We start from the raw sequence: 22,080 nt of genomic DNA on the forward strand, positions 1-22,080 counted from the left end.
TTAGCTCAAAAGGCACAAGAGAGTTTTATACTCAAATCATTGATATTTGACTTATAGTCAATACGTACACTTCTATTACTGAAGCTGGAAATTTTCCATTGACATAAATATTTTGTTCGAGGAAGGTGTCAAGCACATATCCCCTTGGTTGTTTTATTTTGTGTGTTTCTACTGGTTGTCTGGCGTGCTAAAATTTTTAGCAGTCGGCAGATCTGTCTAGTTTAAATCACAATTGCTCCAAAATCTGAATCATTTTTAACTGGTGACTTTAGACCCATTGTTGAATGCCATTTTCCCTACTAGATACTAGCATGTCCTATCCAGTATACTAGCAATCCAAGATTCATAGCTGTTATACCATGCAGACCAACAAATCAAGATTTTAATATTGTTTGTGGATCTAATCTGATATCCATACCAAATTATATATTCTTATTTTGACAAGGTGCTAAGTTGACAACTGAGTTTACTATTTTGAAAATAACTATTCAAAATTACTTTGTCACTCTAGTTAGTTAGTTCTATCTTATGGGATGTAGCAACACAGTTACTTGGTAAATCCAAGAGGAGGGTGGGGTAAAGAGTCAAAAATGGTCCTTGTTTTCTGTGGTACTATGTCTAGTGTGTATTAGTACGATTGGTACTTATATTATCATGTAATAAACTGTTGTGAAACCATTATATCCTGAATTCTTACAAATTGTATGTGCACGGTATCTTTTGCTTTCAGCCTCCCTGCTGTCAAGAAAAGGATGGATCATGCACTGTAGACATTACATGCAAAGATTGTACAACGGTGAGACACTTTAAAATTGATGCTTTGTGGTTTTCTCAGTATTATTTCATTTGTCCATGAGAATCACCACTCTCCACAAATAAAACATGTATAGTTTCTTATTATTATTATTCTTCGTCAACTTTACTATACATACATCATTAGTGGACCATCCACACATCATTGGGGTTGTTTATAAAATTTTGTTAGGATTGTCCTAATAGCTTCAGTTTTGGGATGTGATCGCTTTAAACCTTAACACTGTAGATACAAAGGATTTTTTTAATAATTAGAACATGTTTTGGTATCATTGTTGCTGTATAATTTGAAATTGACTAAAATGCTTGAACTGATGAAAAATACATGCCCTTTTGGTGCTTTTAGTGCCTACATTATTCAGATTTGCATGATGGCAGACCATCAACAATGCAGTTCAAGGAAAAGCTTCCTTGGTTTCTCAATGCCTTGCCATCTTCCAACTGTGCCAAAGGTGGCAAAGGTGCTTATACAAGTAGTGTGGATATCTCAGGTCTGTGGTCCATCCATATTCTCTCTCTCTCTCTCTCTACCTCTTGTTGTGAAAAAGCTGCTTTAGTAGTTTAATAAAGAAAAGGTTTTCTCAATTATGTAACTTTTCAGGTTATCAGAATGGTATAATTCAAGCATCATCATTTCGTACTTACCATACACCTCTAAATAAACAAGTAATGATTGTGGTTAAACCTGCTTTCTGGAAAGTAGATGCTTTTGAATCTTACAAAATCTGTTTCTTCTCATTCCAGAAGGATTATGTGAACTCAATGAAAGCTGCAAGGCATTTCAGTTCCAAGATGTCTACAACATTGAAGGTATGGTGCTTTATTTTTTCACAAGGACGGTTCTAGTAACTCCATTACAAAAAGGATGGTTCTAGCACACCTCTTTTGCATGGCTTGTTACTGCATATTTTATGTCACAGCATTATTGCCTATTCCCATGTCTACCATTTGGCCAGTTTCTTTGACATCATATCTTTTGTAAAGACTGTGAAAATCTTTTGTTAACCCATACATGATTCCACTTTTCTTAGAGATCCATTTTTATTATTTTTTTACTTTCTGGCACATTTCATGTATTCCTTAAAAGCTGACCTAGTAAATTACCTCATCCTTGCTAGTGTAGCAACTTTTCCAAATCATTAAGATTAACCTAGGAATCATAGATTTTCTGTCATTATCTTATTTGAATTTATGGGCAGAGATTAGTATTTTGTAGGGTTGTAAATAGTCAAATTCTTGTTACACAATGTTTTTTGAAAAGATGATTCATGAACAACAATTCTTAGTATACATTTATGATTGACCTAATTCTTATTTTCATTTGTTTTCTTTTGGTACTGGAAACTAGAGTTGATCTGGATAGAGAAAGTTATGTAAGCATTAACCCAAAATCTTGCAGATGGAGATCTTCCCCTATTCAGTGTTTTACATATTCTTTGAGCAATATCTAGATATATGGAAGACTGCTTTGATCAACATCTCAATCGGCCTAGGTGAGTTCCCTCACTAGTTTATCATTCTCCTTTTTAAGACTCTAATTCCTTTCTGGTATCTGGAAAATGCTATAAACACTTTTTTTCCTTCCCTTTTGTATCATTTCATCAATGCAGTGTGATATGGATGCAATAAGTTTGTGTGGGTATTAATATTTTCTAAAGCTAGCCTTATCACTAAATACAACCCAATTTATAAGATTCCTGCCAACCCTCCTATTTGTAGAATTACTATTATAGAATAGCCGCAGGATAACAGATGCCTTTGTATAAAATTAGATACGTGCATTTGGACTTGGTGTTATCTCATTGAGTAACAAGCACACAGGATTCTTGTTATTGTAGTCCTGGAATACTAAATTCAAGTCCTGGACAGCGTCATGTGCAATTGGCTTCAACTATCTCATCCTGAATTCAGATCATAGGCTCCATGGATGTTTGCTCTTTCTCAAGTACACAGTAAGCAGAAGGTAGAGGAACTAGCTTAATTTTCTTTGATGAATACATCCTTTCTCAACCAATCTCACTATATGAGAAAGCATACAATCAATCGAACAATTCTCTGAAAATTATTAATGGAGAATTCAACCAATCTGTCCTTCAACCTTAGATTACACATTGACAAGAGAAGGTAAAGTGAGAAAGTATGAAGAAACATCTCAAAAACAAGTTGCTACACTAGGCTTCTCTCTGTAGTGGCGCATAAAGTAGCAAACAATAGACTGGTCCTAGAGGAAAGATAACACAACTTGATCCTGTGTTGGAAGTATCAATTTGGGAATATGATCTATTTCTTGATTTAGATCTGCAATGGAGATATATTAAGTGTTGCTCAAGACTTTGGAAGTGGCAAAGAGGTCAAGGAAAAAGAGGTATGAAAATAGAACAGGAAGAAACTCGTGGAAAACAAATACTTGAGGACTCTAACACAAGACAGGTAGGTGTGCAATGGAGTTGGTTCCATCTAGATTTATAAAAATAGAAAAATGTAGATGAGCATCAAATCCATTGAGATGGAAAATAAGGAGACTATCCAGAGAAAAATGGAAACAATGATGAAGTATGGCACAAAATAAGGAGACTATCCAATGGAAATGAGTTTGGCACAAAAGAGAACTAGTGAGATAAAATTGGAAACAAGGATGAAGTTTCTCAAAGAATTTATGTCAGCATCTGCTCCATCAGAATAATGGTCTACTATATTCTCCCAATTGATACGACACAAAAACAAATCAAACTCTCATGGAGATCTAATGTGACTTGAGGTAGCAAGGAGGATAAACAATCTCATAGAGAGAAGCAATCTCACACAGACAACAAAAGCTCGCAAAGAAAAATAAATTAGAAACAAGATGAAGTTTCTGTAGAGGATAGCCTATTTTAATGTTAGCATCTGTTTCGTCAAATCAATCTTTCTCATGGTTAACTATTCTCATATAGAGAAAAAAGATCTAAATGGAAAACAAAAACTTAAAAAGATAAATTTAAGATATAAAAGATGATTAACATGAGAGGATCAACATATCTTTGAAGTCTTTAAATAAAATTGAAAATTTAATTAAAAAATATTAAAGGAAAAAAAACTGATGGACAATCAAACTAGAAATTAAACTTGGTTGTAAACTATAAAATAAACCAAAATGAATTAAACTTCTACCAAAAATTTCTATGGGACGAGTAACAATTTGGAAACTTCCTTTAAATACTTGTTCTTCTAAAAGATGATTAACATGAGAGGATCAACATTTCTTTGAAGTCTGTAAATAAAATTGAAAATTTAATTAAAAATATTAAAGGAAAAAAATAACTTGATGGACAATCAAACTAGAAATTAAACTTGGTTGCAAACTATAAAATAAACCAAAATGAATTAAACTTCTACCAAAAATTTCTATGGGACAAGTAATAATTTGGAAACTTCCTTTAAATACTTGTTCTTCTAAAGAGGATAGCGTTACCAAAGTAAACTCTTACAACCATGGTTTGAAATCTCGTATTGTGATGATTACGGGGTGAAATGGTTGAAACGTCTCATTCCGGTAAATTGCTGAAATTTGATACCACTCAACACGTACAATGTCTCCTTCCTATGTTTTAGGTTCTATGCATTATATTCTTAATTTGCATTGCCACTCTCTAAGAGCTTGGATATGTTAACCATGACGTGGGCTACTAGAAATGGCACAATTAAACCTATCATTTAAATATCAGCAGTATTTCTGCTATTTGTTTGGCTGACTTGTGAAAAGTATGCTGATGGTTCTTGATAAAAATTAATGCAGTACTGTAAATTTACTCATAGCTCTGGTATATGCTTATATTTTTTCAATCAAATAAATGTATTTTATGTATTAGTTGTTGAGGTATTTTGACAGCATCGTCATTGTGTTATTAGGTGCTGTTTTTGTTGTTTGTCTGGTTCTTACTAGCAGGTAAAGATTTCCCAATCTGTGTTTGGTTTTTCATCTTTAGTTGGACGGCTGAAAATGTATAATTTTGCTTTGCAGCTTCTGGATATCAACTATAATCTTATCAGTGCTGACAATGATTGTCATTGATATGCTGGTAACATATCAGCAACAATTATCTCATTTGTAGTTATTCTGATTGCTCATCTGATAATGCAAAGTAATTAATAGCTAATGAAATGTGATTTTATTTCGTTTGTCCCTATATCTGAAATTGTGTTTCTGTGGTTCATATGATCTTTCAGACTACATGAACTATATAACAGGAAAGGTCAAAAATACTACAAGGTGCAAGGTTTAAATTTTTGGTATAGGTGCTGGCTAAGCCATCAATCCGAAATGTATCATCTTGTTGATAAGCTTTTGACATTCGGCTTGGATTGATAGTTTGGACTTTGGGCATGCTGACATGGTTTTGAATTGATCTCACCACTTAATCCTTTCCTATTCGGCTTTGTTACTCCAAGAAAAAAGAACATAATGGTTTCAAGTTAATTAAATTAAAATTTGGTAGAAGCAAGTCAAAAGGCACATCAACCTTTCTTAAATGCAGTAAATGCATCATCATAAGGAACAAATACATAAGAGCCCAAAACATCTTCAGGTGTGTTTAGTACAGAATCTTTTGACTATTTATCGATGTACCTGCACACTGAACCTCAGTCAAAAATATTTATTAATAACTGTAGTAACTTGGCTCATTTCCATAATTTTTCAAACAACCGGGTATTCAGTGAAATACTTAATCTCCTCTACTTCTTTCTCTTTCTTGTGTTTTCCATTACACAATAATATAGTAATCCCAACCTTCTGAAATCATGTTAATATGATCTTAGTTACATTTCTTGTTATGATATTGCTACTTTCTTTATGTAACCATTTTTACTTTCCTAACCCAACGATCATGGCAGGGAATCATGGTTATCCTTGGCATCCAACTGAATGCGATTTCAGTTGTAAACCTTGTTATGTCAATTGGAATTGCTGTTGAATTTTGTGTTCATATAACACATGCTTTCTCTGTAAGTGCATAATGTTTTGAAAAATTATGCATATTATCTTTATGAATCAATTTTGATTAACTGGTTGATATGCAAACTTGGCCATTTTCCCATCTCTAGAATCAACTGTATGTTTCAGCTGTGTAGGTTTGAAATCATCTGTGGACTTGTTTAGGCAAATCTTCATGTGTATTGATTTTCACAAATGGAGTCTTAGGACTTCTCTCACAGCCTCGTTTGTGATTTTTCTATAATTATATTTTTAAAGATATGAGTCGATCCTTGATTAGACCAAACTGCTGACTTGTCTATAATAACTTGTTTGTGTATAATTCTTTAAGTAATCTATTAAAATATCAGGTTAGATATATACGGTGCTGTTTCTTGAGGAACAAGGCAATCTACCTAGACAAATCAAATTAAATGAGAAAGTTAAGTGCAGAGTTAAAGGGATTGCACAGTAGATGAAAGAGGGTAGAATAGTGGAACCTCAATTGCACCCATGAGGGACATCTCTATGAGCCCCAAAAAAAAAGGCCTCAATCATTAGAAAATATAGCCTGCTTTTCTATGTGTGTATGGTCTTTTCATCTCACCTCACTAAGTAGGTTGGCATTCTGAATCCTTTATATACCTTTATGTTAGGAATACAGTTAAAGTCCTACATTGGAAAGATATTGAAAAGATCATGGATTTAAAAGGATGTAAGATATCTCCATTGGCATGAGGCTTTTTGGGTAGAGCCCAAGAGCAAAGCCATGAGGGTTTAGGCTTAAAGTGGACAATATTATGCTATTGTGGAGATATGTGAATTCCTTTTGGGCACAACAATTGATATTAGAGTCATGGTCCAGACCTTGCTGGAGGCCCAGATACCATGTGTGGTGGCCTTGAATGAAGTTATCGGAGGCCTGGAGCAGGTCAAGGTGACCTGATGCTCACGGAAAAGGCTAGAGCAAGTTAGGGTGACTGGATGTTCGTGGGGAAGACTCGTAGCAGGTCAAGGTGACCTGATACTCGTGGGGAGACCCGGAGCAGGTTAGTGATCAGGGAGGCTCAAAGTAAGTCAAAAGTGACATGATGTGGATGCTTGCGGGGAGGCCCGGAGAAGGTCAGGGTGACTGGATGCTTACAGGGAGGTCTAGAAGAGGTCAAGGTGACCAAATGCTCGCGGGGAGGTCCGAAGTAGGTCAGGAGTGACTGGATGCTCATTGGGAGGCTCGGACCATGAGAGTAATGGTGATCCTTCGTTTGAGGGGAGGATTGTTGGAGATACAATCAAAGTCCCACATTGGAAAGATATGGAAAAGATCATGGGTTTAAAAGGATGTAAGATATCTCCATTGACATGAGGCCTTTTGGGTAGAGCCCATGAGTAAAGTCATGAGGGTTTAGGCTCAAAGTGGACAATATCATGTCATTGTGGAGACATGTGAATATCCTTTGGACACAACACTTTCCATGTAGATTAGGGCATCTTGGAAATGAGGCATTGATCAAGTAACCTGCATGTGGATGAAGAGGGGGTATAAATTACCTTCTGCTTTCTTAGTTCAGTGTTCCCTCCATCCTAACAAGATTTTAGTTTTTGAATGCCTTTGGGTGGTTGTCTGTAAGTCCTTAACCTAGTGGAGCTGAATAGAGCTATACCTAAAAGTATGGGCAACACCAAGTGGATGGTTATGAAGTTGTAAGTCTTGTGGTGACAGATTTGTCAGTCTCATGAGTGCACTCAAGTTACCTTCTGCCTTCTTAGTTTAGTGTTCCCTCCATTTTAATGACATTTTAATGCTTTGGGTGGTTGGATCTTGGATGTAAGTTTTTGACCTAGTTTAGCTTCAATATAGAGCTAGACCTAAAGTATGAGCATGTTGACTGCCCAAGAGGATAGTTACAACATTGTAAAGTCTGCCATGTGGTGGGAGATTTTCTGGTCTCATGAGTGCTCTGCAAGTTTCAGAAGATTCCGTATTAATCATGGCTTCATGTTGATTTGCACTGATTGCAGAACCCAACTTCATGTTTACTACTTATCCTATCCATGAAAGCAAGGAAAAATATTTTATTATGTGCATAAAATGAAGTGTTACACTGTAGATGGCTCTGACATAATATCCAGACATTAAATCTCTATTTGTAATTAAATTCATAACATATATAATTATTAACTTAAATAACTTAACACGCCCTCCCACATTGGAGTATAAATAATTCTGTGCCCGGTTTGTTATATGATATAGAAAAGTGCCACAAATGGAAAAACAAAAAACAAAGTACACAACGAAGATCATGAAGAGATAGTATTGCTGCAACAATTGAGAGTCTTAACGACATGATTTAATATTGGAGATCGAAGTACTATATTACTCCCTGAGATGAGAAGATGCAAGAGAGCAAACTAGTAAAATTCTGGCATTTATTCAAAAAAAAAGAAGAGGATATTGGAATAAACATAAACAAAGTTGCAGGAGACGCAATAACATGAAAGAATTTTTGCAAACAAAAGTCAGATTGAATTTCCAACATTTTTTCCAAGATGAGGAGTGTTAGGAGGAAACGAAGTTTATGATCATTCTACTCTATGAAGTGTAGATGTCAAGAGAGACGCCTACTCTGATAGAAGCAAGATGTTGGAAGTGAGATGATAACTAATCTCCTCTTTAACACAGGCAGAAAATTAGGATACCCGGTGCTCACTTATATTATATATCATTATAACTTCACAATCTAATTTGTGATAATAAATTAAAAATGATTTCCAGAGTTATTTTCTACATAGTCCCTGGTAGAAAAATCTATACATAGTAGACAGCAAGATGTTTCTTAGATGCTTCTTCAACAAATGACATGGCTTCTAACCAATACAAGTTTCAAATGCTGTAGTGATGGAGTGATATCAATTAAATTGTCTTAAGTAGGTTTCTTGCTACTAATTTTACTGTGTTTTCTGATTTCAAGTAATATCTGTACTGTTGACCTTTAGATAAGCAGTGGGAATAGAGAGACGCGAATGAAAGTGGCTCTGTCTACCATGGGTGCTTCTGTATTTAGGTACATTGGATGTATCCTAGCTATCATTTCCAGTTTCTTATCTTATTGCCTTATTAAACATGATTGGTTAACCACTTAGCTCAAAAACTTGCTTCATTCATTGAGCCAGTAGGAAAAAGACTAGTATGTTAGCTACTTATATTGTTTACACTTCCACTAGCTAATTTTCGACTTATATTGTCCACTCACTCTCTGAAGCATGGGCAGGCAGATTAGACAGCCACAACATTTGGACTGACTTAATCAGAGATCATATGTTTTTGGAATAATGGCTGTATCAAGATTCAAATAAAATATCATTGATAATAGGCATTGCAATCCAGTGTCACTTGGAAAAAAGGCTAGTCTATACACTCTCACTATTCACAGAACTGAAGCTAGTCAATACAGATTTTGGAACTGATTCGCTTAATTTAATCTTCTAAGGAATTGGAGGCCCAAATGCCCATGTCAAAATTCACTATAATGTAAAATTTGATGGTCAATCTCTTGTCCGGTTGTGTAGAGGGGTCATTCAGCCATAATAAAGCTTAGATTCTGGTCTATTTTTCATAATTTTATTCATCAATCCTGACAAATGGATAAAGGCATAGCAGGTATTTGATGGTTTCTAGAACAAAATTGCAGAGGCCATAATTGGGGTCAGCATTAATGTATCCGTGACTGGAGAAAATTGTATGCAGAGGTTTTAGGATGATCGAACCTGTGAGAGAGGCTCTTGTAATATGCAACACTAAGGTCACAAAAATTAAGAGTACGGATTTGACGGTGTGTATCTTGGGCGATATTTATTGTTGTTTTATGTAGGGATGTATCCTCTGATAGCTATATATTAGGTCAGTGAGATGGTTAAGGAGGAATGAACCAGTGGAAATGAAGGGGTGCTAATGAGAAAGAATTGGAACACACAAGCATCTTTCAAACTTACATGACCATAAATGTTGGGGAAGAGGATCTTAGGGATAGGTGGCCACTAAGAGTCATAGATTGCCATTTCAAGATAAAAAATAATATGGGAACTAATGATTTTTCTTACCTATTTAGTCACACCTCCTTGACATAGGCCAAAAAAGCTACTTAAATTAATTTTCTTATAATTCATTACTGTTTCTGCAAATCAACAACTTGTTAATGTATTATTTTTCACTCTTGCAGTGGAATTACCCTCACAAAGCTTGTTGGAGTCATTGTCCTACGTTTTGCCAAATCTGAAGTTTTTGTGGTCTGTCATAGGATTACAAGTTTCTCCATTGACGATCCCCTTAATGTAGAGTGTTCTCTCTTTCTTTTTTCACATTTTTGAATGATGCCTTGCAGGTTTATTACTTCCAGATGTATTTGGCGTTGGTCCTCATTGGTTTCTTGCACGGACTTGTATTCCTTCCTGTAAGACTATGAACAATTATGTAGACCGCACTAAGCACCATTTGGAATTTTTTGCAGAGGTTCCATCTAATTTCTGGTTGTTCTTGGCAGGTGGTGCTGAGCATCTGTGGTCCTCCTTCAAGATCAACGTCTGATAGCATTCTACAGGATCAGGAAACACCTCAGACTTCCTCTTGATTGTACAGCAAAATTAAAAATTAATAAATTATCATATCATGCGGATGGAATGTTATTCTTTCTTTAGTGATTTCTTGCTGTTTCTATTGCTTTTCTATGGTTTAGCATGCGAGCAATTGTATATATAGTTCGTAAAAGAAATGAAACGTTTCTTTCTGTGCTTGCTCTGTTTTTTTTTTTTCATTTTCTTTTTTTTATATAATAGGTGTCTTGAACAGCTACTCGTTCTAGTTGAAGTTAGATTACTTAGTTTTGCAAACTGAGCTCAACATCCATGGCTAAGTTCATCAACATTAGCAACAGGACTGTGTAAAGGCGAGGCGTTCAAGCACTCACGGTTTAAATTGCTGTGGTGTATTGCAATATATTTTCTTCAAGTGAGATGAAAAACCAAGACATTGATTGTGAGTTGAGGAGTTGCCCGTGCTTTCGGATTTGCCTGGTTGTAGGTCCGGACCATCCACCTCTAAGACTAATTAGATTGAACTTGGATACATGGATTATTAAAATCTCCTCTTTGTTTTTTTCCCTCTTCTTCCCTATCTTCCTTTTTAGTGCCTACGGTACCACAGAGACACCACGCTCATAGCCAAATTGAGTTCCAAACAAGATTAATCAATTTTAAACTTTACACTGAATACATTGATTTTTAATTTATTTTGGGAATAAATCTCTTTCAAGCAATTCACATATGACTATTGTGAAATCACCATAGCAACAAGATAATTTCAACCAAACTCGGAAGAGATTGGTTGAGTTGCTACGGAAGACAAGAAATGATAGATAAAAAGAATAACTTCCAATAGTCAATTTCAGCACTACGATATGGCAAACTAGTTTCAGCCTTTGGAACATAACCCCACTTTCACCGTTAATTCTGTGCAATAATCTTTCATCAACGAACTCAAAAGTTTCTAGTCTTAATCAATCCATGAGATGCCTAACACCTTCGCCATGAAGCTATATCGATCAGCAGCTTCATCGATCTATCATAATTTGAAACAAGCATTTTAAGATATGGTAGGTTGGAGGACATAATGTTGCAGCTGAGTAAAGGAACTGACCATTTTCTGCGTAGGTCGACCAGCTCCGTGCCCTGCCTTGCATTCAATGCGACCAATTATCGGATTGCTCTGTGGACTATTCTCAATACTAGTGCACAGGACGTATTGCAAAGTCTGTTAATGTTAAAAATCAAACATCGAACAAATGTCAACCATCAACGTCAAGAATCATGGAATATAAAATGCTCGTCTTGAAGAACAATGGAAAGTTTAATTGTCACTTGCTTCTGTATGAGATGCTTGCTGCTTCTACTTTACTTACTGACATATCGTCAGATTTAATAAAAAAGATTGGATTACGAAAGTATTTTTATCTAAATGAAATAGAATGAACATGAAATTTGAGGTGGTTTAGGTTAGTTAAACACATTAAGTACAAGAGAATCAAGCTTCTTCGAACAGGAGGTTGAGGATATCGAATACAAGAAAAACATCTAAACCATGAGCAAAAGGCTTTAAAATTCCAGGAACCTGGATTGGGCTAAAAAGAGGAACTCACTGCTAGTAGTTTCAATGAGTGCAAAGGCACAACACGATCATCATGATCAGCTGTTAAAAGCATGGTTGATGGATACTGATAAGTTAGATCAGAGCTTTTTTTCCATGGTCTTGTTACACTGTGAAGTGGTGAATATCTGAAAACAAGCATTTGCACGTATTCAAATATAGAAAAATGAAACATCACTTCGCAAACAAAGAACTAACAGCGCTGCCATAAAAATTCAAGATGTCTCCATGCATACACAAGGCATGTACTTCAAAACAAAATCAAGAACAACATTGTGCATTAGCATTTCAAGAAATAGGGTTCTCCATGTTAGAAGCAGCTGCAGGAGCAGCAGAACAAGATACAAGTGCCGAATATTGGTTGACAACAAGCACGTACCCTACTAACATGGACCAGGTATTTTGCTAGCAGTGACAATTTACCATTACAAGAAAGGAGAAATGAAGGTAAGGTTTGTTGACGAACCTTGGCTACAAATAAACAAAGTAAAGTGATCCTCCCAATATACTCTAGTACATGATACATGATTTGAAATCTTGTGTCATACCTGCCAATCTCTTATATGCCACATGTTTGATTGTATCAATAAATATTGTTTGTGCCCACACTTGACATGTCAAGATGCTATAGGACATGTCAAGATGAACTCAAATAATATTAACTATTTCTTATATTTTTTTCTCAAATCTTATAACTTGATTAATTTTCTAATTCCTATACTTGTCTTTTTGTAAGTGACTAAGGTTGGAAAAAAAATTATTACAGGTGTAAAATTAATATGAATTCATCTTGCCGAGTAGTGTTGTTCCGAATAAGATCGAATTTCGATAATTTATCAAAACGATATTGACCGTGAGACCCAACTCAGAATGTGATTTCAAACCATAATTCAATTCACTATCTATGTGGCTGGTTGAGCTAGAAGCAAAAAAGGAAAGGTGACGCGATAGAAGGTGAACAAGAATATGGCTGCAAGATTGAGAAAGGGGAGAGGGAACTGGGTGGAGAAAGGGAATTATGTTTTAATGTGTTTATCCTTTTTTGTTCATGTGTCACTGTGCCAATTCATTGAGATAACAACATAACAGTTTTGCAACAGCAGGCTAGATATATAAAATCTAAAAGATGATGCTGAATGTCATTTTCTTTTTTTCAGTGCAAGCTAGAACAGTTAAAGTGACTAAGATTTAAACAAGACATCATTAAACTCGCATCTTTGCCTAGTCAACCTAATTTGGTTGGATAATTGAGTACAAGAAATCCTACAATTATCAATAACACTGAAAAAAAACAAAAAATTTTCCATACTTAATTAGCCAATGGAACTCCTCCTCATTGTCCGAACTACCATAATCAGAAGTCCATGCATGACCTAAATATCAGTATAATAAAAGGTCAGTTGAGAAAATTATGGAGATGCAAAATGCTACCATAAGATTGTAAATAATTGGATCAACCAATAGTGAACTTATGGAATCGAAGCATGTCCATAACACCAACATGAGCAAGAACACAGCCAAAAAGATCTGGACGCTGCCATTAGATCATTGTTAATAGATAATAAACTAAACAAATACAGAAAATTGTGAGGGAGAAAAAAACTTAAATTGTACTAACATAGGAAACTAATGTGGACTTTAGATCATAAGTTGATTTTACCTGATTCATGCACGCTGCTACAAGGAGCCCACCATTGCTTCCACCCTCAATACATAGTCGTCTTGGGTTTGTATAACCATTCAAAACAAGGAACTCAACAGTGGAAATGAAGTCATTGAAGCAATTTTGTTTATTTGAAAGTGATCCTGCCTTATGCCATTCTTCTTCATATTCTCCTCCGCCACGAATATTGATCCTGTCCGAAAGTCTATGAGATGGATGCTGGAGATATGACGCTCTTGTTGACCTCCGGTGGACTTCGCTCCGACCTAGAACACAAGCAGCATCAGTGCCGGGGAAGGAGTCTCCGACGATAGCCCTCCGACGAAGCAAGAAGAAGTGAGAAGAAGCAAGAACTGTAGCGCAATAGTAGATATCGCATGTAACGCATACCTCCGCTGATGCTTGGACCCCGCTTTATATAGAGCTCCTATAGCGCGCATGCACGCTTCTCAAAGCTTTCTCTGAAAAGACGTGTCAGTAAAGTGTCCCTGACACAGTACCTTAACAGGCCGAATATATATCTGAAGTGACAGTGGAAGCTTCCGCCATACGATCCTCTGTCTGACCATGTCGCCCGTCAGCGGCACTAGCTCCCAAAAGGATGTCGAAAGATATCTTGTTGTGCTTTCTGCCTGGCCGAGCGGAATAGCCACACGACCGGAATTCTGCAATCTGCGTGTTGTCCATTGTCGGTCTGAGCGGAATAGCTGCTCGGCTAGAGTTCCACTGTCCAAGTGTTGTTCGTCGCGGGCCGAGCAGGATAGCCGCTCGGCCGGAAGTCTACTGTCCAAGTGTTGTCTGCCGCGGGCCGAGCAGGATAGTCACTCGCCGGAAGTCCACTATCCAAGTGTTGTCCGTCGCGAGCCGAGCGGGATAGCTGCTCGGCCGGAAATCTATCGTCCGCATGCTCGGCTGATGTTGAGTCTGCTGCTCGGCCGAGCGGAGGAGCCGCTCGGCTCGGCTTCTGCGCGTCGTCCCTTGAGCGTCGGTTTGATTACTCCTTGTGTCAAAGACGGTGGGTTGGAACTTAATCCCAAGTCGGAGTGTGATTTGCCCGACCGTCCAATGCCTTCCACCCATTAGACCGTCTTAACTTTGACCTCTCTTGGCCTCCACCATGGTACCAGGGTGGGGCCCTTCATCATTACCGCATCGCTATGCATATGACACAACCAAAGTACTTTGCAAGAACAAGACGAGCCACAGTAAATGAAGGTGTAATGCTGATGTTGAAGCCTCCATAGCCATATAGTAGAACTGGATTTGATCCATCAAGTTGGGTATTCTTCTTTGACACAACAAACATGGGTATCTTCGTCCTATCCTTGCTAGAAGAGAAAACCTAAGAAAAAAGGTCAATGGAACAAAAGAAATTCAATTTGATCAATCAACACAACACATCCATTCAAGTGCATAAACTACAAGAGATCCCTTTTCCCTGTGCCGTTTTCAGAATATACTTCTGAAAGGTAGCAAACAAACAATCCATGAGTCCCAATTATATGGGTCAGCCACACACCACTCCGACAAAGAAATATCCATAGTAGTCTATTGCTCTATTAATGGACACATGACCTATGCAGCTAATCATGACAGGTAAACATGCCTTAATCCTTCCATAGTAGATCCACAATATGCAGATTAAAATATGAGAGATAATTTACCTGTTTAACCTCAAACTCAGTGCGATCAAACCCAATAACAGAAATTTCACGAAATATTTTCATTTCTGGAATTTCTGGTGCTAAAGCACACTTGTAAATAATTCCGGGTGTAAGGAAGCTAGTGAAGCCAATAAATACTATGCTGTCTTCACGCCTACCAGAAATCCCAGAGACACTACCAACATCTAATGGTAAACCATGTAGCAATTCTCCTGTTCCCAAGTCCCTTATTTGCAGAACATGCTTGACATCACTCAGATAGCATACCACTATCTGGTTACCATTCACTGCAGTAGCTGATTCCAGTACATCCTTTTCATGCTCTGTTATAATGTCAGTCCAGAGTTCTGGCTTCTTGAGGTCTACCCTTGGTAGCTTATATCTTGGACCTCCTTTGTTTGTCAAAAAGGTAAAATCACTGCCATCATTTGCCACAGCCTCATAACGTGCTTCAAAGTTATCAAAGAGTTTAACAAAAGGAAGCATTTCATTACTTCCTTTGAAACCTTCAAGCCCAGTAGGAAGTGATTACAGGTCACAGTAATATAACTTATTTACAGGATCACAACCTTCCTCAATTTCTAGAATAACATACTGCACAAAACAAGAAAACCAAGTTCAAAATCAAAACACTATATACAAAAATTGAATATGTCAATCCAGTCATAACAATAAACAATCTAGCGATCTTCATATGTTGGAAGCAAAACGACAAAATCCAAATGAGTTGCTACACCATGAGGGCAAATCAGCAGCTAAGCTCTATGCCCATAACCAGAACAGATACTAAGAAAGCAGCACAGTACCTTTCCATCATAAGTGACAGAACCACTAAAGATATACTTTGGATGGTCTGGATCTCTCCAGCATAAGATATCCTCCCACTGATCTGTGCCCATGAAATGATAGTAAAACTCGTGATTCAAATTGATATTTGTCTCTGTCCCCGCATCCAGTCCAGTCCCTTGTCTATGAAATTATCAGCAATATACACAAATTATAATGGATAATAACAAACACTGCTGCAGCTTCTTCACTAATCATAAGAAGATGTTAACAGGAATAATACTTGCGAGCTGGATAGCAACCGTAGAAAAATCCATTTCCATCATGGGTCCAGCTGACTGATGAGAACTTCACCTAGAATTAAAAGAAACAAACAAAAAAAAAACATTCCCTCAGTGTCTAGACTAGATTAGAGGAAGAATTTTGGAATGTGCCGGAGGAATAGAACCATACCCACGATAAGGAGTCAGGTTCTGCTTCTTTATCATCAACTCTCATCACCTTAATTGTAACCCAATCACTTCCGCTTGCGCTAAGCCTATAAGCCAAATACTTCCCATCCTTGCTAACAGAAGTCATTGAGAGAGCCACAGTTCCATCCTCACTAAGTTTGTTAGGATCCAATAGAAACTCTGCCTCTTTATCTAAATCCTTCTGGAAGAAAGCAAAGAATTCCAAAGTCATTAAGAAGAGTTCTCCCAAAAAGTACATCACAGAAATCTAAATGAATCCACAATGAGTCACTATTATTTTTCATTTTTTAGTTAATCTATGATTGTTGAATCGGCAGACGATACTGATTGAGTGGATGACACGGCATTTGGCCACAAGCCACAGTGTTATCAACTTAACAGCAGCTAGCGATAATGGAAATGAAACCAAGGATAAATTTGACGCCATAACTCAAATGTTGTAATAGATTTGAAAGATTTTAAACATTGTGATATAGTACGAAAATTCAACCAATTTTTATGAAGATTTATTGATTAACCCAAGCGAAAACCACCTGAACGTAGAGAACGCTCTGAGCTTGGAGGCCCGTATTGTGATAGTAGAAGCATTTTCCACCGCGCTCGTATGGCGTGTCATAGCGGGGATGATCAAACAACGCCGTGATCTTCTGCCGCAGCTTTTCTTTCTCCTCGTACTTCGCCAGCACTAAGTTCGTCAGCGCCACCTGCTTCTCCACGAATTCCTTAACCTCCTCGGCATCCGGATCCTCCAACCTGTACCCAGAGTCGTTAAAAAAGGGTCATCAAAATAACGCAGCAAAATGGAAGGTCCAATCTCAAATCCAAATGGACTCCGGAAAAGAATCACCATCGATAGGGGTCGGCTACGCGGACACCGTGGTAATCGTCGCTGACGGACTCGTCGCGTCGTGCCGGCGGGTAATGTAGCGGCGGGAGGGCCTCGGAGTCGGCGGGGGAGAGGGAGCCCATCCTGGCAGTGAAGGCAGTGGCAGCGACAGCGACGGTGCGTTCGAGATCAACCGAAGGGAAAAGGGCGAGGCAGCGCACATGAGTGGGGCAAGAAGGAAGGTCCGGCCGAGGGTAGCCGATTTGCTAGCTTTTCGAATCGGTTCGATCGAACTCGAATTAAATTTAAATTTTTGTTCGCTTCTATTCAATTAGAATAAGACTATTTTAAATCAAACTCAAATCAAAATTATTAACATTTTTTAATTTCAAATCGAATTTAATATTATATATATATATATATATATATATATATGAGTAAATTTTGTTGGTCTGAAATTTTTATCTCCCAATTATAATGTATGCATATACATACATATTATTAATATCTACATATGATATTATTAAAATATTCATGCATACTGATCCTGTCCGAACGTTGAATCAACGGACGCTGGGCACGTGGCGCTCTCCAAACTGATGACGTGGATCTCCGGCCGGTCGTAGGGATCTCCGGCGAACCTGCAAAGAAGTCGGGCCGGGAAAGGGTTCCCGACGATGACCCTCCGACGCTCAAGTCAGGCAAGAGGAAATGCAGAAGTGACTTCGAAGATGCGAGAATGCGTGATCGCGTACCTTCGTTGAAGTGTGAGGGCTCTTATATAGAGCTGTGGGGAGGCTTGTGCACACTTACCGAGGTGTACACGTGTCGTTTCCCATACCGTAGTATGAGATTGTCAAATGAACATGCCTGACATCATACTGCTACAGTCTGATCACCTTTCCGATGGGACAGCAGAACCTTCCGTTGTACGATTCTGCGTATGGCCTGGTCGTCGAACATGTCCGCTGTCAGAAAAAGATGTTCCCCAATGTTTCCTCTGCCTTTGTCTTCTTTTTCCCTGAGCCGAGTATCCATCCGCTCGGCAAGCATCGATCCGACCGGACGTAGGCATCGGTCCGACCGGGTGCTTGGCTCCAACTGTTCCTTTACAGTATCGATGCTTCAAGCCTCGGCCGAGCAGGCTACCCGCTCGGTCAGGCGACTCTATTCACCATGAGCGTCGGAGACCCGACTCCCCGTCGGGTTGCCTTTGCTTCTGCTTAGACCCCCGTTCAGCCAGCCGGTCCCCCTTTTCCGATCGGTCATTTGACCTTTGACCTCCACGTGACGTTGACTTCCCTCAAAGGGGGTCCCCTGTTCTCACCGCCGGATCACTTGCCTCCCCTTCAAGTCTAGTCGAAGGAAGCGATTAGTCCGACTGACTGGACGTCCGTTGTGCCGAGCGGCGCTTCCAAGAAACCATCATCCGCTCGGCCGGTGTGGAGATAAGTACGGCCTCAGTCAACGCCACCCTCTCTCAGATCTCCTCGGAATTTGCATCAATCTCCGTCATTAAGGGTGAGCACGCGCTCTGTGCCTCGATAAGGCGCTTATTAAATGCTCTCCCGTGATGGAATGCCACGTGGCACCCCTGATGCCGTCAGCGTACGGCGGCGACGTTACCTTCGATGGGACCGCCTTAGTTCGAAATGGACGGCGCGATGCGTGCTCCGGTTCTCGCGACCTGAATCCGACGGTGGAGGCCGCTCGGGGTTAACCTTATAAATCCTTCGCCTTCTCCGCCTTCGCCACATTTCTGCTCTCGCGTGCCGAGAAGCTTCCTTCGGCGTTTCAGTGCTCCGGCAACTTCGGTTCTCTTTTTCCGGCGATCCCTCATTCTTCGTCGATCCTCCTTATCCTCTGTAAGGTTCTTCTTCTTTCTTTCTTCGTTAGCCTTGTCTTTCTTGTCGTGTTTTCGTCCTCTGCGCATTGTTTTGTCTATCATCTTCTTCCTTTTATCCTCTGCCTTTCGTCTTTTTTGGTTTCGTCCGCTCAGACAATGGCTAGCTCCTCCTAACCTCAAGACCAAGTCCTCGGCCCATGGTATACTACCATGGAGTCGCGCTTCGATCGGCGCGACGCCGATATTCTGATGGATACTTTTGACATCCCTTTTGACTTCGAAATTATCTTACCTTCTCCCTCCGCTCGACCACACAAACCGCCGCGCGGAGCTTTTTGTGTTTTCCGCGACCAGTTCACAGACGGTCTGCGATTTCCCATTCATCCCTTCATCGTTGAAGTTTGCAACTATTTCGACATTCCGCTCGGGAGCCTAGTCCCCAACACTTTCCGTCTTTTATGCGGCGTTGTCGTCCTATTTAAAATCCACAATATCCCCCTTCGACCGGAGGTTTTCTACTTTTTTTATTACCCTAAACAGTCTGAACTGGGCACATATATGTTCCAGGCTCGGCCCGGTTTAGTTTTCTTCAATAAACTGCCCTCTTCCAATAAGCATTGGAAAGAATTCTACTTCTACCTTCGGATGCCCGAGCGGGCCCCCTTCCGAACGCAGTGGCAGATCGGACCACCAACCTCCCCTGAATTAAGAAGATTCAAGACCCGATCGGATTATCTGCATGCCGCCAACATGTTAGCCGGTCTGAAGTTTGATATCAACAAGTTCCTGCCTGAAGGGGCCATGTACATATTTGGCTTGAGTCCGATCAGGACCCCCCTTCCGAGTGACTTCGGTAAGAATTTTACTTGTGCATTTGCCTTGATTGCTAACTGATTTTCTCCTTTTTCCTTTGCAGCGAACATTGTCATGGAGTCGGTGATGGCTGGAATTTTGAAGAGGAAGGCGGCGGCGCTCGAGGCCGCGGCTGCCAAAGAGATGGAGACGCTTGACATTCAGTCGGTCGGCTCTAATGAAGGGGAGAGCGACACGAACGGGGGGGAATCGGCCGCTCAGGCTTCTCTCCCGGAACAGGCGGCTGGCGCAACTACTAGTCGAGAGCCTTCCGTCCGAGAGGAAGGCTCAGCTCAGGAGGACGAGCGCCCTCTTCGACAAAAGAGGCGCCGAGTGGAGACACCCCTTCGATCGGCGACTTTCGCGGTCCAGCCTTCCGAGCGGACCACCGCTGATTCCCGCGGCAAAGCCCCAGCGGTGGAGGCCATCCCGTCCGATCGGACCCCATCACAATTGGACGCATCCGCGGCCCCCCTCGAGGCCGTTCCAGTCAGCGTCCTTCCGTCCGCTGCCCGCCGAGTTCAACGTTCAGCAATTTTGTCCCAGATGTCTGCGCCGGCCTCCGATCCTTCCCCGGCCTCCGCTCAGACGACTCCCGGTCAGCATTGTACCATCCGGGTCTCGCTTCACCTCCCCACTGAAGAATTGTTGCTCGAGTCCGATCGGCCGACCGCGCCCGAGCACACGATCACCCTGAAGGGGCCTTTAGCCGAAATGTGGGTCGACGCTCGGGCACGCGTCGCTATGATTCCGCTCCGCAGTCTGGCCAACAGTCACATTCAGCAGGCTACTGAGGTAAGCCAATTTTCTCAAGGCCTTTACGCATTCTTTCCGATCGGTTACTAACACTCTTGCTTATGTCAGAGATGGGTGGAGGAGATTGCGGTCTCCAATCGTCTGGCTATGGTGGACGAAGAATTAAAGAGGCTGAAGGCTCCGGGCGGCCCTTCCGGCTCACAAGGTCCATCATATGCCGAGCTGCAGAAAGAGCTCAAAAAGACCCAAACTCTATTGGAGGCCGAACGGAAGAAGACGGCCGACCAGGCTCACACTCTGGCCGAACTTGATCGCCTGAACAAATCACTGGATCGCAAAATAAGCCTGGCGACCGAGCGGAAGAAGACGGCTATCTCCGATCTGGAGAAGAAGAATGTCGAAGCTCGGGGTCTGGAGCAAAAAGTTAAAGAGCTGATGGACCAGCTGGCCGGCGAGAAGGTGGTCCGCTCGGCAGAGGCAAATAAGCATAAGGAGGAGCTGAAAACTCTGCAAGAGTCCCTCGCAGCCTCCCAAGCGGCCTTCAAGGAGTATCAAGAAGCTGAGCCTGGCCGAGTCGCAGCCCTGAGGCTGAATTACATCCGTTCGGAAGTGTTCTCGGAGAAAGTCTGCGAATGGATGTACACTACCTTCGAGCTCGCTATGACTACCACCACCACTTATTTGAAGTCCAAGGGTCATCTTGCCGACTCCGTCCTCATCTCGGCCCAAGACCAAGCGACGCTTCTCGGCAACATCCCCCAGGACATTTATGATTTCCTTGAATAAGAAGTTTTTATGTAACTCGACCGCTTGGCCAAAAACTATCCTTGTTTTGTAATTCGGCCGTTCGGCCTTAATTTCTCTAATGATATGCTTTTGTGTGCTTTTTCTTTTTCTTTTGCTAATCAATATGAGTGTTGTCCGCTCAGCTTACCAACTACCGTTGTTCATGTTCCTTTGCTTCTCCTCGTTATTCGCCTCTCATCCCACCTTTCTTGTGCTCGAAAGGGGTTTTTACAAAGTATTTTGCGTAGCTAGTCCGCTCGGCGGAATATATCCTGTTTCGCAAATGGGATTTCTCCAGATGTTCACAAAGTACTTTTGGTTAATTGGACGATCGGCCAAACGACTTAAGAGTCGACCTCTTTATTGACGGTCTTCCGGCCGGAGGGTTTATAGTCGCCGGCGCGACTCTCGATATTTAACGTCGGAGCTCGACGGTCTTCCAGCCGGAGGGTTTATAGTCTCCGGCGT

At 40.3% G+C, this 22,080-nt stretch overlaps 1 protein-coding gene and 1 pseudogene across 3 annotated transcripts in view; one reads left to right on the forward strand and one right to left on the reverse strand.

Moving 5' to 3' along the window:
• LOC121981809 (NPC intracellular cholesterol transporter 1-like) overlaps nt 1–10,545 on the forward strand; it is a 45,927-nt gene extending 35,382 nt beyond the window's left edge. The window contains exons 28-39 of one of the 3 annotated variants that reach the window (XM_042534553.1): nt 731–796; nt 1,160–1,304; nt 1,415–1,479; nt 1,558–1,623; nt 2,213–2,306; nt 4,702–4,738; nt 4,814–4,871; nt 5,686–5,796; nt 8,759–8,826; nt 9,982–10,048; nt 10,144–10,212; nt 10,303–10,545. In XM_042534553.1, the coding sequence (XP_042390487.1) occupies nt 731–796; nt 1,160–1,304; nt 1,415–1,479; nt 1,558–1,623; nt 2,213–2,306; nt 4,702–4,738; nt 4,814–4,871; nt 5,686–5,796; nt 8,759–8,826; nt 9,982–10,048; nt 10,144–10,212; nt 10,303–10,389 (933 nt within the window). In that variant the 3' untranslated portion in view covers nt 10,390–10,545. Of the gene's footprint in view, nt 1–730; nt 797–1,159; nt 1,305–1,414; nt 1,480–1,557; nt 1,624–2,212; nt 2,307–4,701; nt 4,739–4,813; nt 4,872–5,685; nt 5,797–8,758; nt 8,827–9,981; nt 10,049–10,143; nt 10,213–10,302 lie in introns of those variants that run through there. The other 2 variants (XR_006111936.1, XR_006111937.1) reach the window with 2 other exon arrangements.
• Nucleotides 10,546–11,000: 455 nt separating this feature from the next.
• LOC121981810 lies at nt 11,001–17,640 on the reverse strand (annotated as a pseudogene).
• Between the last annotated feature and the right edge of the window lie 4,440 nt (nt 17,641–22,080).

Source organism: Zingiber officinale, chromosome 5A, assembly GCF_018446385.1.
Source record: "Zingiber officinale cultivar Zhangliang chromosome 5A, Zo_v1.1, whole genome shotgun sequence".
Taxonomy (NCBI): Eukaryota; Viridiplantae; Streptophyta; class Magnoliopsida; order Zingiberales; family Zingiberaceae; genus Zingiber; species Zingiber officinale.